Raw genomic sequence first — 11,178 nt, 5'->3', positions numbered from 1 at the left:
ACTTTACCTCATTTGTCATGTGTGAATAAATGTGACGAGGCATATGACCCCATTGACGATTAACCTCCATAAAGAATATCCTTAGAAGGATTTGAACTCTCATCTAATAGATCCGCAATCTACGGCATTACTGTACTTTACCTCATTTGTCATGTGTGAATAAATGTGACGAGGCACATGACCCCATTGACGATTAACTTCCATAGCTTCACACAATAGCAAAAAACAGAATTCTCTAAACCGAAAGGTTATTATTTTGCACAGTATTCCTGAAGTAATCACGCCTTTGGATGTTAAACCATGGCAAATGCTTTGATACAGATACCGTAGTTCTTTTGTTAAGTGAGAACTTTGGAAACTCTATAACATGTATTTTTCACATATGCAATTTCACAAGAACCTCAGCAAGGCGAAACAACCTTAAAATTAAATAAATATCGATTTTGAAAGAATATTTTGAGGTGCTTTGCGCGGGATTTTAAACCATGGAGCGCAGCGGTCATCGCAAAGCAACAGGACGTCCATCTATCAAGAACACAGCTCGAACGACATCATTGTACAAAACAGCCACGTTGACCATGTCACACAAGCTCTGTATTATGAACTCTGCGAGAGACAACTCAATTAACTACACTCTGTACAGCAAAGGGGGGCCATGGAGCTGACCGAACTGCGACCTGACGTTGATGTTGAGAACGACCTAGAAGTCGTACAAGATGATTGATTAGGGCGAAAACAAGGCTGAAGCTTACCTTATGTTGATTGACCACTGCCCATGTATGAGTGCCATTTGCTCAGGGACTCATCGGAATACCAAGGCCAAGGTGTACTGCCGGTATCCGGCCCGGCAAAACCAATGGGCGAGGCCCAAGGGCGGTCCCAAAGGCTACTGGGAGCGCTGGCCATTTGACTGTAACACCCCCTGTTGACCGACTTCCGTACAGTAACGCCAATTCACACTCATACATGAGCAGCAGCCATATTTTTTTATTCGGATCATATCCGGATGGGGTCCATGGGTCAAATCGGAAAGTGAGAAATGATTCCAACACGAATTTTGTGCTATTTCTACGTCATCTATTCCACATGCTATTTCAAGGCTCCGAAAATAAATAAACACTCTTGAAAGGAATTTACTTTTAAACTGTATGACCTATACCTGCTCCTTGAATTGAAACAAGCCCACACATTCCCTTTTTTTACTTATACTCTTTGTAAATCAATAATCTATTTCGTTGCTATGCAATGAAATTATGGAGGTTTTACTCAACTTCATCTATTCAGCATGTCTCATAAGTTCCCACTTAACAAAAGAACTACGGTAATTACTTGTGAGAGGAAATCAAGCTTTTAAGATAAACTGGGCTCACACGTCGTTTCACACACATCAAAGGACAGAAACTACTTAGCTCACTCTTCACAGTCCGCGAAGGCATCGAGGGGACCGAGATTAGGGTTCGTTGACATTATTGTATTTCAAAGGTAGAGTTTGAAATAAAATTGAGAGGAAAACTGGATATTATTTTACAATGGAAATATTACATTTGAAAGTTATTCCGTATCACTGTCACTTTGTCCAGTAGACGACTCCGACGAGGAGGAATCAACATTGTCCACTTCATGGTAACGAGCAAATCATACAGGTTTCTCACAAGCTTCTCACAATGATGAACACAGTTCAAATAATTGTTGGTGGCAGCATCGCAAAAGCCACGTCAAGGCGAGAGCGGACATCCGAAAAGGTCGTGTCGACGGTATACTGCACTCCAACGTCACCTTTTACTTTTGACCAGACCATTTCAATAGGTTGAAGATCGAGGGTAGACCACGTTGTGCCCACGTGCATGCGCCATGGTCACGACAACCGGGTCCACACGAGCTGCCAATACAGGTTTGAGCCGTGACCATATTGTCTTCTTCAAATCGTTCACGTCAACTTCAACTCCGTAGCGCTGGCACGCGAGAAGTAAGTCCGTCTTCAGCAACCTCACTGCCTCAAGTTCATGGGCTCTGCCGACGTAGTGCCCCATGGGGAGCAGTGCCAAAAGGGCCGCGCGCAGTAGTCATGGGACCGCCTCGACCTCGCCCACTGATATGCTGCACCGGATACCGGCACTCATCTCTCTCCATGGGTGTGCAAGGCGTCGCGCGTGAGAACGCAAACAAGGGGAATGCAAGGTTGATGACAAGCAACATGTTAGTTGCATCACATATCTCAATCTCAAACTCGTTCACTAATGTGGTGTCTAGTTCTTTTGCGACGCGGTAGCAGGATTACTAGCTTTCTTCGTTATATGAGCGCGATTGCTTTCACACCGGAGCACTCTTTTTTTTGCGGACAGTCGTGCAGTCCCTTAAGTCCCGCCAAAGAAGCAGTCAAGTGTGGAGTCCATAGAGTGCTCTTTTCTCCAATTGATAATGTGAAGCTGCTTGGCGTATGTAAAATACAGTCTATGATGCTGTGGAGGACCAATACGTCTGCGGTTTTTGACCACAGGTCTTCCCGTCGCTTTCAGTGCAGTGTGGATTTATGTGTCGGTGACATGCTAACTTCGCGCCACCTTGGAATTCAAATGCAACTCCTTAAGCCTGATTTTTACTATACTGATTTCCCTCTGAGTTCTAAACGGCTCAAATGTGATAATTTTTATAAATCTATATTATAGAGTTATGGGGTCCTTTGAAACATTTGAACTTTGATTGCCATGTCGGCCCGTGGAAAGGTGAAGAAGCGCATGACCCTGGCAGACAAGCACGCGTTGTGCAAGGAACGTGCATTGCGTCCGGTGTGTGTATTACTGGCGAACTAATTCGCAAGCAAGCCCAGGCCTATTGCCGTGAACTTGACATTCCGTCGGCCCAAACAATTACGTTTTCGAAAGGCTGGCTCTGCAAAATTCAGCAAAGGCATGGTCTCTCGTGCAAGACCCAACACGGAGAAGCAGTGTCGGTGAAACCAGAATTGTGCGTCAAGGCCGCAAAGCAATGTTGAACGTCACTGGCGCCTACAACGCAAAAAACGTGTACAACATTGATGAATCCGCGTACTTCTACTGCATGTCGCCGCATCGTTCGATCACCAGAAGCCGCGTTCCTGGGTCGAAGAAGTCAAAAAAGCGGATAACCATCGCCCTTACCACAAATTCCGATGGATCCAACCATATCGACCCACTGTTCAATGGCACGGCAGCTCGCCCGCGTTGTTTTCGTGGCCGTTCCGCTGAAGACCTTGATTTCAACTATCATGCCAGTAAGAAAGGCTGGATGCCCGGCACGATATTCAATTCGTACCTGACATCGTTGAACAAACGAATGGTCGAAGAGGACCGCAAGATCCTCTTGCTTGTCGACAATGCATCCTCTCATTCGCTGGATGAAGACGACAATGTCAAGATTCAAATTTTGCCGAAGAACACGACCTCGCACCTGCAACCCCAAGACGCCAGTATCATCGCGGCCTTCAAGGCGAAGGTCAAGCAGCACCAATTGCAGAATGCCTTGGATCAAATCGATTTGGTCATGAGAGGACGACAAGAACGATTGTACGAGGTACCTTTGGACGAAGCGATGACCTGGGCAAAGGAGGCTTGGAGATCCGTGACCCAGCTCACTGTTGTGAACTGCTGGGCTCGCACCGGCATTGTCGATGGCGACCTCTCTGCCTTTGGTGAACAGGTGGCTGAACTGCATCTCGCATAGCTCTTTGGCCACCATCAATAACTGTGATAATTGGTACGTGTGAAAAATAATATTTTGTGTAAATTTATAGTTCTTGCCCGTACTCAGAGGGAAATCAGTATTCCAAAGGCAACTCAAGAGAGCAGGAAACTTCTTAATTCAATATATGCCATTATAAAATTATGTAGGTCTTTTTCATCCACGCATGACAAATACGGTAAAGTATCCTTTTACTCTTAATTGGAGAAAAAGTCCTCGTCAAGGAAAAAAATTGCATACTGCATACATGCAAACATAGTATTTTCAACAGGAGATTTTGCTGGAATCATGAATTCTCTCACTCGAGAGAGAACATGGGTGCATGTGATGCTCACCAGCTTCAATATGCTCGCGAGTACAACGCGTTGCCGTCGAGTTCACTGTGAACCGCAGGCGGATAGATTCAAGCGCTCCTGAGACCGGCAACACGCCGCACTGTGTGTGGCTGACCCTTCGTTGGTGTCTATGGACATGCGCATTGAAATCGATTGTTACAACATTTATAGCAAATGCGACTTTCGCAATTCCTGGTACTTCGTGTACGCGAACGCGACACCACCGCCCAAGACCAGGACGAGGATGACAAACGGGATTTTCCACCCGCCACTGGACACTTCGGTTTCCTCGAGTTTGGACTTGAGTGACTTGTCCACGGTCTCTTCGATCTCCTGCACCTTCGACCCGACTTTCTCGTCCACCTGGCATCGATTCAACACATGAGTGAAACTCCTCATCGCACGGTCCATCACCAAACGTACGCGGCTGTTGACCCATTCCTCGAGCTGTTCAATGCGCCGCAAGTCGTCCTGCTCTTGCTGGCGGAGCTTGCCAACGGTGTTGGCCGTCTCTTCTTTCAACGCTTGGTACTCGTGCTCGAAGTCCTCGACCATTTGGTCGTATAGACGTTGGAGCTCCTTGATCTTGATCAGGTTGCGTTCGTCCTTGTCTTCGATGTGGTCAGTCGACGCAGGCGCTACACGAAATTCATCAGCCAACGGCACATTCAGGTCCGTCGTACGAGCTTTCTCGGCCACTGTCGCGTAATCCTTTTGCAAAATCGCCTCGTCGTGCATCGTGCTACGCGAAAACAGTACGTCAAGTCGCCGAACGGCCATCAAGACTTCCGTACTCATAGAACTCCAGCGCAATCAAGTCGTGCGTGTCAGCGAGCGACCCCGTGGATGCTGTGACGCCAAGTGTCGCTTGCGAGAGCCACGTTGACGGCATCTGGATCGTGTCTTCATAGCATGGGGACCAAAACCCCGAGTTGGTCGGGTCGATGTGGACGTTCACGTAGTTGTTTGAGAACGACAACTTTACGCGGGACATGCTGCCCGATGCAGAGAATGTCGCGCTCTTGGCATGGTATCGCATATTCTTCGCATCGCAACCCTTCTTGCCATCGGGCGAATAGTTGATGTCGTCAAGGGACTTGGTGCCGTCGTTCACGACAAACGTCACGTCTTTGTGTCCACCCGCTTGCTCGTCGTTTACGAACGTGTCAACGATGATCCCAATCCCAGTGTACTTCTCCTTGAAACCATGGTTCTCGCCGTCGGAATGGCGCGGTTCTGTGGTAACCCACAACGCCAACCCGTCGCCAAACCAACGTTCCCCTTGCCCACTGATGCGAAACGTCAACACGATGGAGAATTCTTGCTTGGTCAGGCCAGCAGAGCCAAGGGTTGCTTTGCTCCACACAAAACCGCGCTTGCTTTGACGGTCAGTAGTCAACCGCACAAAGTGCTTGTTTACGACGGTGTGGCCACCAAAAGTAAAGTCATCCGAGACTATGCGGACGCCATCAGACGTGATATCCTCGAAAGGCTTCTCGAAGCTCAACGAAGGAACTTTTGCGCCCCACACGGCAGCAGCAGCCAAAGCAAGGAACGCGGCCAGAACTCGCATCTTTGTGTTGCCTAGGTCAAGAAGTCGAGTATGCCGAATATCGTGTGTGGCGACATGCTGGGTATTATCCTTCGCATTATTTTACACAAAAATTGTTTTCATTGGCGTTTTGTATGGATGGTCAGCTCATATTATCCACTGTGAAAAAAAAAGTGGGGGTCCGTGCTTTCATAGAACACGTGGCACAGTCATACTTGAACGTAGGGCGCCGCGTCAGACGGGATGGCAGGGACGACGGGAGTACGAAGGAGTACACCAGAGGCAATTCGTTCGACGTTTACGCGATGGACGATGGGGTGCATGAGTACACAATGCACATGCTTCCACTCTTCCACACGGAACGACAAGTGCTACGATGGATCGTTTGATCCAAAGGAAAACGGACCGTGGAGAGTAAGGGCAGCAACGGACGAATTGTGATGTACTCATTGCCCATGATGCAAAACCCATACCTCATCTTTGTCTTCCATCCACGTTATCCATCTCTGAGCGCATGAGTGCATCATGCATGCACTTCAAACGACAGAGCAGTGCAACATGTCCAATTGTTACAGAATTGCCACGTCATGTGCCTACTCCGCCTTCTTCTTCGCTTCAGCAAACATAAAGTCGTAGTCTTGAATTTGGCTCTTGAGTGCGTCGCGGTCTTTGGTCACGTCGTTGATCGTTTTCTTCAATTCAAGAACTTGGGCATGAAGATCTATGACTTCCTTGGCTTGGTCTGCTTGGGCGGTGGATTCGTCGAGGAGCTTCATGTAGGCGGCGCTCTGGCTGTCCGCTTGCTTCTTCACCTGCGCAATCGCCGATTCGCTGGCGGCCGCGGTCTTCTTCAGCGTCGCCAACTCGGTTTCGTATGTGGCGTTTTCCTTTAGCAGCTTTTCCAACGTGGTCATGTCGGTCGAGCCATCGAGCCCGACAAGCTTCTTCAGTTGCTTTTGAACAATTTCGTGCTCTTCCAGCAGCTTTGTGTAGCTCGAGCTTGCACCTTTTGCTTGCTTCTCCATCGCCCCCAAGCTCTTTTCGAGCTTGATGTTGAGCACCATGCTCGAGTACAGCATTTGCAACAGCAAGTTCAAAAACAAACAAATACCCGAAATGTACATATCACGCTGGGCCGCGAGCAATCGAATGCGGAAACCATCGCTCATGGCTTCGTCCGACATATGATGGTTGTACGTGGTTTGCAAGTTGGCTACAGCCACAACATGTCACCCCTGCCCGAGATGGATGAAGCACGCGGGCATATGCCTTCGAGCTAAAGGGAGAGAGTTTGACGTACCAAGAAACATGATGAAAACCAAGGCAAGGATGCCATATCTGCGTCACCGCCTCATGAGGCGATTGATTACACTGGCGCGCTGGGACGTACCCGGCAGTTGTAAGATGCGATTTAGGAGTGAACACATTCGACGACAGGAAGGTGACCACGGCTTGTGTCGCATGCTTGAAGAAAGGGATGCACAGAAGGATACAAATCAGGCCTTCCACGCACATGAGCCAAAACATCATCAGGTTGATGAACATGTTTGTCGGGGGGGCGGCGGCCGATTGAAATGTGATTGAAAGAAGAAATCGAGGCGACATCCGGATACCGCCTAACTACGCGATTGTATGCCCATTATCCGGTTGAGAGACAGGTCAACCAGCAACAAAATCCAACGATGGAAGATGGCGCGGACTGTTGTGGCAGTGCCACGTCATGGACAGTCAGCGAGGTGCAGCTCCACCATGGTTGCGTGCTGCCCTGGGATTAGCGCGCCACCCACGTGTATCAAATGCAGAGGCAAGCCAGTGGGTGGGCTTGCACTTTGTCCAGTTCTAAAGTCCGAAGTGGCATGAAGTGAGAGGAAGTAGCATGTGAGCCAAAATGATCGGTGAATGCCTCTGCGGTGGTAACATGGACAATACTTAGCGATACTGAATGGTACTGGTGCTGTGATACGAGTCGAGGAGGCTGAAGGGCATTTCTTCCTGGTGCCGACGGTGCTGATATCAATTTCAAGCTCCAGGGAACTGCCTTATTCCCTGATCTCCCTCCCATGGTCATGCTTCGTATATTACTCAAAACTGCACACAAGCGCTCTTCGGCAACGTCGATCATGATAGTCGGTCGGCTTCGCCCGACTCGGTGGCCACCGTCTTGTTACCCGACGCCCCTGCTTCCCGCACGTGACACACTAACGCAATAATACCAACCAAGAACGACAGGGACATGGTGCCGCAGACAAACCCAACGACGAATCCGCTCGGCAGGTCATACTCTTCGTCCAGCTTGGAGCTGCCGACCAACACGGACGCCACGCCCGTCTCGGTGTCTACGGCAGCAGCAATGATTTCTTCGATCGCCACCTGGGCCGGCGGGTTGTAGTATTGCGGATACAAGACGTAGTCGGTCTGGTTGGCCCAGTCCGCAATGACGCGTCCCCCTGATGTCAACTCGTTGAACGATTCCAACTGGGCGATGCAGTCCTGCGTGGTCCAAGTTGCGCGCTCGGCAGGCCGTTCGGTGTCGTTTTGCAAGTCCAGAGCTGCATAAATGTACTTGGAGCGTTCTGTTTTGATTTCATTGTGGATACGCGGCACATGGTCTAGCCAAATATGAGCTGCACTCGTTCATCCCGTGGGAGTGGTCCCAGTTCGCGTACGTCGAGTTCACTTGGGAAATGTACCCCAACGGCGTGGAGAGAGATTGTTTGCCCAGAGGCTTGTAGCCAAAACCACGTTCGGTCGATACGAAGCGAGGTGTGCCGTGGTCCACGGCGTCGTTGGACACTGCCCGCATGGCGACAAACGGAGGGGGGTCATGGCTGGAACACGAACCAGTCGAAGGTCGACTGGACAGGCCATGATATTCCAAGTGAAGCCAACCATCGCAGACCCATCTACAGTTGCCTTTGAGGCCGGCAGCGAAGTGGGGTGCATGCCAACGTTGAGGTGGCCACCGCCAGCGCGGCAATCCAAGCACCTTGCATGCTCCAGACGGTTCCAACGACTCCAGGTCGAAGAATGCACCAATCAGAACTTGACATACGACGAAGTTGGCCAATCGAAGGGGATGTCGACGTTACATGACCACCATCAACGGATTTGAATCGTCGCGGGATTGTGTGACTACAAGCTAGACCCCCCAGCGTCCCGACCACCTCACAGTACGTCCAGCATCCACATGCATACTTCATACACTTTCAATTCGTTCGATGAGGTACAGTCCTTGGTACAGCGTCAGACGTGCACCTTGCGCGTAACCTTTAGCCGGTTGTGGAAGGGGAACTTTGGTTTACACACACTGCAATCATCGCTACTTTGTCGAACCAACGATGTGAACAATTCGACTTGGTATATATTCGAGCTGTCGGTCTATGAAGGGGGGAAAGGAGGCAATGTCTCGTCGTCCATGTCGCACTCTCTCGTCACCGCAATGCTGATGCTCAACCTAGATACAACCCTCTCCTCTACAAAAGCAGTGTGTTCCGACGATGGGGGGGTTGTATCTCAGTTGAGTATCAGGGTGATGTCCCTCTGGTTGTGGGTTCATCGTCAGAGTCGTGTCAGCCTCGAAATTCGCCACTCCTCCCTGCTGAATCCGGACACGAAGGGCAGCGTACGAATGTGACGACTGGACTCACGAAGTACAGCCGCAGCACGCAGGACGAAGCACTGACTGCCGAGCGTCGCCCGGTTGTAATGAACATACTTTGAAAAAGAGCTAATGTTATCATTCGAATTTTTTTGTATGACGATAGTATGGGGATATACAATACTCTTCGAATATTGATATCGTTTTGCTTCAAACAATTTTGGAACTTTGCGCAATCGAATCAGGATCAAGAAGCGATCAGATTGGTCAATTCAACGACGACTACATTTGATTGGCTAGATCCGACGACATGTACACACTTTTGACACACGAGCAACTCTCGATCCGCGGCATGGACACCACCAGCATGGAACTCCACGTCTTCCCAGAACTCCCAGCACGAAAATTCGCATGAAGAGTCAAGGGCAGACACCCCAAAACGCATGTTTTGAGGACACGGCCAAATCGATGGCGCCTCTCCTTCCTCGTCTCTAACTGTTGTACCAGTACTGTATTCAGCAGGCATTTTTCATCAGCCAATCATATCGTTTCACTTATTTTACTCCGGAGTACTTTCGCCCGAAGACTCAAAAATTCAAAATTTCGCTCGAGAGGACAACAACAGCCTGGAGATTCACAGCCATGCCTCGTTCGAAGTTGCTGGCCGTCGCCACGATTCTATTCACGTCGCCTGCCACAGCGTGCACCCTTCTTGGAGCTGGGTCGAAAGCTACCCTTGATGGCTCTGCCATCGTTGGTACCACCATGGACAGCGTGGCGGCACCGGTCGACCTTCGCCTCGTCCGTGTGCCTGCAATGAAGCACGCACCGGGTGCCAAGCGTCCGGTGTACAACGACGAGTTGCACCACGGTTATCCTCGATTCGTATCGGCAGAACGGGGTCCGGGTTACATGCCGGTGGACGGGTCCAACCAAACGGTCACGACACCGATGGGGTACATCCCTCAAGTGAATTCCACGTATGCGTACTGGGACGGCGACTTCGGGATGCAAAACGAGGTCCAGCTCAGCATTGCCGAAACGACATGCGCTGCCAGAACGGTTGGATACCCCTTGGACATGCCGAACGGTCGCAACTTGCTGAACATTGGCGAATTGAGTCGCATTGCGCTTGAGCGTTGCGACACTGCCGTGTGTGCCATCAAGACCATGGGGTCGTTGGCCGAAGAGTACGGGTTCTACGGCGAGTACTCGATGGACCAGCTCAAACCAGGCTATGCAGGGAGTTCCGAAGCTTTGATGATTGCCGACAAGTACCAGAACGTGTGGATCTTCCACATCCTGACGGGCCCACACAACTCGGGTGCAATCTGGGCAGCGCAGCGCCTCGGCGACGACCAGTTTACGATTGTCCCCAACACATTTGTCATTCGCACGCTCAACTTGACCGACTCGGACAACTACTTGGCGTCCAACAACGTGACGGCGCACGCATACGCCCAAGGGTGGGCGTCTCCATCCAAGCCATTCGATTTCACCGCCGCCTATGCGTACGACAGAGGAACTCCAAACAAGCCGCTCTACAGCGGCCGCCGCATGTGGCGTGCGTACGAGACAGTCGCACCGTCGCTTCGGTTGGATCCGGAAGTTGGCTTTCACCCCCAGGTGCCGACGTATCCGATGTCGGTCAAGCCCGACGCCCCGATCTCGCACTTGACCATCATGCATATCTTCGGCGACCATTACGAGAACACCACTTATGACTTGACCAAAGGCATCGCAGCCGGGCCTTTCCATGACCCCGAACGCTACGGCTACGCCCGCAACCTCACGGGCAACTGGGAACGCGCCATCTCGATCGCTCGTGCCACACACAGCACCGTGCTCCAAACCCGACCAAACTTGCCCGATGCGATCGGCGGCGTTGCATGGTACGGCCCAAGCGTCCCCGCCGACACTGTATACTTTCCCATCTCGTGCGGCCAGAACTCGTTGCCGACAGTGTTTAATCAAGC

At 50.6% G+C, this 11,178-nt stretch overlaps 4 protein-coding genes across 4 annotated transcripts; 1 reads left to right on the top strand and 3 right to left on the bottom strand.

The window, feature by feature from the left end:
• Window positions 1–4,189: 4,189 nt before the first annotated feature.
• H310_06256 (hypothetical protein) lies at window positions 4,190–5,662 on the bottom strand. The gene is made up of 4 exons (XM_008871250.1): window positions 4,847–5,662; window positions 4,736–4,794; window positions 4,476–4,690; window positions 4,190–4,415 (listed from the first exon to the last, which is right to left on the bottom strand). The coding sequence occupies exons 1-4, from the start codon at window positions 5,623–5,625 to the stop codon at window positions 4,218–4,220; spliced, it is 1,251 nt and encodes a 416-aa protein (XP_008869472.1). The 5' UTR covers window positions 5,626–5,662; the 3' UTR covers window positions 4,190–4,217.
• Window positions 5,663–6,022: 360 nt separating this feature from the next.
• Window positions 6,023–7,174, bottom strand: H310_06255 (hypothetical protein). The gene is made up of 3 exons (XM_008871249.1): window positions 6,995–7,174; window positions 6,905–6,942; window positions 6,023–6,817 (listed from the first exon to the last, which is right to left on the bottom strand). Exons 1-3 carry the CDS (start codon window positions 7,147–7,149, stop codon window positions 6,198–6,200), a joined length of 813 nt encoding a protein of 270 aa, XP_008869471.1. The 5' UTR covers window positions 7,150–7,174; the 3' UTR covers window positions 6,023–6,197.
• A 548-nt stretch (window positions 7,175–7,722) lies between these two features.
• On the bottom strand, window positions 7,723–8,407 carry H310_06254 (hypothetical protein; the record flags this gene model as incomplete). Its single annotated transcript, XM_008871248.1, has 2 exons — window positions 7,723–8,153; window positions 8,209–8,407. 2 exons carry the CDS (start codon window positions 8,405–8,407, stop codon window positions 7,723–7,725), a joined length of 630 nt encoding a protein of 209 aa, XP_008869470.1.
• A 1,437-nt stretch (window positions 8,408–9,844) lies between these two features.
• On the top strand, window positions 9,845–11,172 carry H310_06253 (hypothetical protein; the record flags this gene model as incomplete). The annotated part of the gene is made up of 2 exons (XM_008871247.1): window positions 9,845–11,094; window positions 11,166–11,172. 2 exons carry the CDS (start codon window positions 9,845–9,847, stop codon window positions 11,170–11,172), a joined length of 1,257 nt encoding a protein of 418 aa, XP_008869469.1.
• Between the last annotated feature and the right edge of the window lie 6 nt (window positions 11,173–11,178).

This window comes from Aphanomyces invadans, assembly GCF_000520115.1.
Source record: "Aphanomyces invadans strain NJM9701 unplaced genomic scaffold supercont1.11, whole genome shotgun sequence".
Classification (NCBI taxonomy): Eukaryota; Oomycota; class Saprolegniomycetes; order Saprolegniales; family Verrucalvaceae; genus Aphanomyces; species Aphanomyces invadans.
The sequence above is the reverse complement of the archived record's forward strand: the minus strand, read 5'-3'. Positions and strand labels throughout refer to the sequence as shown.

What these genes read in the sequence shown, in the direction of transcription:
- H310_06255 (XM_008871249.1), bottom strand. Translation starts at nt 7,149, where the DNA reads ATGTTCATCAACCTGATGATGTTTTGGCTCATGTGCGTGGAAGGCCTG. An exon ending in TCGCATCTTACAACTGCCGG is followed by an intron (nt 6,943 to 6,994) that starts GTACGTCCCAGC and finishes GCGGTGACGCAG; the next exon opens with ATATGGCATCCTTGCCTTGG. An exon ending in GGTTTTCATCATGTTTCTTG is followed by an intron (nt 6,818 to 6,904) that starts GTACGTCAAACT and finishes TTGTGGCTGTAG; the next exon opens with CCAACTTGCAAACCACGTAC.
- H310_06256 (XM_008871250.1), bottom strand. Translation starts at nt 5,625, where the DNA reads ATGCGAGTTCTGGCCGCGTTCCTTGCTTTGGCTGCTGCTGCCGTGTGG. An exon ending in ATTGCGCTGGAGTTCTATGA is followed by an intron (nt 4,795 to 4,846) that starts GTACGGAAGTCT and finishes GTTTTCGCGTAG; the next exon opens with CACGATGCACGACGAGGCGA. An exon ending in GACAGTGGCCGAGAAAGCTC is followed by an intron (nt 4,691 to 4,735) that starts GTACGACGGACC and finishes AATTTCGTGTAG; the next exon opens with CGCCTGCGTCGACTGACCAC.